This window comes from Melitaea cinxia, chromosome 17 (genome assembly GCF_905220565.1).
Source record: "Melitaea cinxia chromosome 17, ilMelCinx1.1, whole genome shotgun sequence".
In the NCBI taxonomy this organism is placed as follows: Eukaryota; Metazoa; Arthropoda; class Insecta; order Lepidoptera; family Nymphalidae; genus Melitaea; species Melitaea cinxia.
The window spans coordinates 11,508,072-11,510,304 of NC_059410.1; the positions used below are offsets into that span (position 1 = coordinate 11,508,072).

General features: G+C 34.4%; 1 protein-coding gene across 1 annotated transcript; it reads left to right on the forward strand.

Annotated features, from left to right (window-relative positions):
- The first annotated feature begins 645 nt into the window (after positions 1–645).
- Positions 646–1,008, forward strand: LOC123661401 (histone-lysine N-methyltransferase SETMAR-like). Its single transcript, XM_045596364.1, has one exon. The coding sequence runs from the start codon at positions 646–648 to the stop codon at positions 1,006–1,008; it is 363 nt and encodes a 120-aa protein (XP_045452320.1).
- The last annotated feature ends 1,225 nt before the right edge of the window (positions 1,009–2,233 follow it).

Sequence of the window (2,233 nt, forward strand, 5' to 3'; positions counted from 1 at the left end):
TCACTTTTTTGTAATGTTTTTTTGTGGTGTACAATAAAGAGTATTTATTATTATTATTAATACTTTTTTCAGCTAGGATACAGCAGGATATATACTGCATAAAACCTAGAGCAGCCCATCTGGTAAAGTACCTCCACTGCTCTCAAGCAGTGTTGTGATTCTGTGGTCAGTAAGGTGGCCAGAGCTCTTGGGGAGGATTGGGGTAAAGGTCAGCAACGCGCTTAAGATAAGAAAGATGTATAATACGTTCAACGGAGTAGAAAGATGTGTATACGTTCTTAAAACAGTAACTTTAAGCGGATGATTAAAATTATCTATATTTTTACCAGTCAGTCCATTTGTCTGTCTTTTTACACACATTGCGCAAAAACCGTCATACAGATTTAAAAACTTAGCTGTGTTGAGAGTAAATATATTTGCCCTTTATACAAAGTCAACATTATAAAAAAAGCTTAACAATCGATAAAGTAATTATATAAATACGGATGGTATTGTTGTTTTTTAATAGAAACAAGAAGACAGTGAATATTTTTAGTACTACAATATCTTTGATGGTTATAAATTGAACTATGACAAATAATTGTAGTATTAGCTGTTTAGTGGTCTAGCGCCGGTATAATTCATTACAGCTTCTTACCAAACGGCATGAGTATTACTGCAAATGTGTGCTATGAGGAACTAAACACAATAATGGGTAAGCTCGCAAGTCTCCAACCAGCTTTGGTCAATCACTCGGCTCCACTGCTCCTGCTTGACAACGCGCGACCTCATACTGCACAGCAGACGGTCTCCAAGTTACAAGAGCTGGGGCTGGAAGTTCTCCGTCATCCACCATACTCACCAGATCTTGCCCCTACAGACTTCCACTTTTTGTATAATTCGGATAACTTTTTGGCGGGAAAAAAATCATTACCCCGAGAGGCAGTACAAAATGCCTTTGAAGAGTTTGTTGCTTTCCGTCCAGCAGAATTTTTCAAGAAAGGCATCAATAAGTTACCACTACGTTAGTAAAAATGCATTGATTCCATGGGTAATTACTTTGAATAATAAAAATAAAAAAAAAATATAGAAAAAAAGTGCGTTAACTTATTACATCAAAAACGGCAATTTCTATATATATATTAGCTGCTGCCCGCGACGTCGTCTGCGTGAACGCTATACAGCACCAAAAATACCTACGATTATACTTTTAAAATAGCGTTCATTTACCCGTTTCTTCTTTACATTTTTTGTCTACATAAAAATCTCATAGATGGCGCTGCTTTAAAATTGTCTTGTCTATTTATATTCATTTAATTATGTTTATCGGCTTAGTTACTTATATTGCGTGATTTTTATAGTGTGAAGCTAGCTTATATAGCATGGTTATTAACATAATAACAACAACATTCAAATATGCGTCGTTAGATTACACGTTGTTACAGAATGCGTTGAGGAAAAAAGGTTCACTGCTCGTTCCCGGTAGGTGATAGCATGATAATATGTAGCCTATATGTTGACCAGACTTCTTAATAATATTCGTGCCAAATTTGAAGTAAATCCATGCGGAACTTTTTGAGTTTATCCCGTACATATATACAGACAAACAGACAAAAAGGCAAAAATTCTTAAAACCATATTTTTGGCTTCGGTATCGATTGCAGATCACACCCCAAGTATTCCTTAAAAAAAATATTCAATGTACAGTTTTGACTTTCTTACCATTTTATTATATGTATAGATACATATATACATATGTATGTATGTATGTATGTATGTATGTATGTATGTATGTATGTATGTATGTATGTTCGGAGATAACTTCGTCGTTTATGAACCTATTTCGATAATTCTTTTTATGTTAGAAAGGAGATATCCCAAATGTCCCAGAAAAATCGAGTGAAACCCTCGAAAATCGTAGTGACGACTAGTGCGTTTGTGAATTTTTTTTCGTCTACTTACGTTGTATTGCTTGTCCATATAATTGAAGTCGGTTTTTTCGTTTGCGAGAAAACACAATTATTTTGCTAGTATCATTTATTTAACAACCGCTTTGGAATAGTGGTGCGAGTAGTCGAGTTATACGTTGTTGAATTTTTTACAAAAATAAATAAATAAGGTTACATCTCAAATAGGTTAAAATGTTTTGTCACAATTTTAGTTAACTGGGCTAACTATGGGCTATATTGGGCCGCAGTGTCTAAATATAATCTAAATGTTTTCATCCTTAAATGAGGTCTTTGGGTCTTACGAG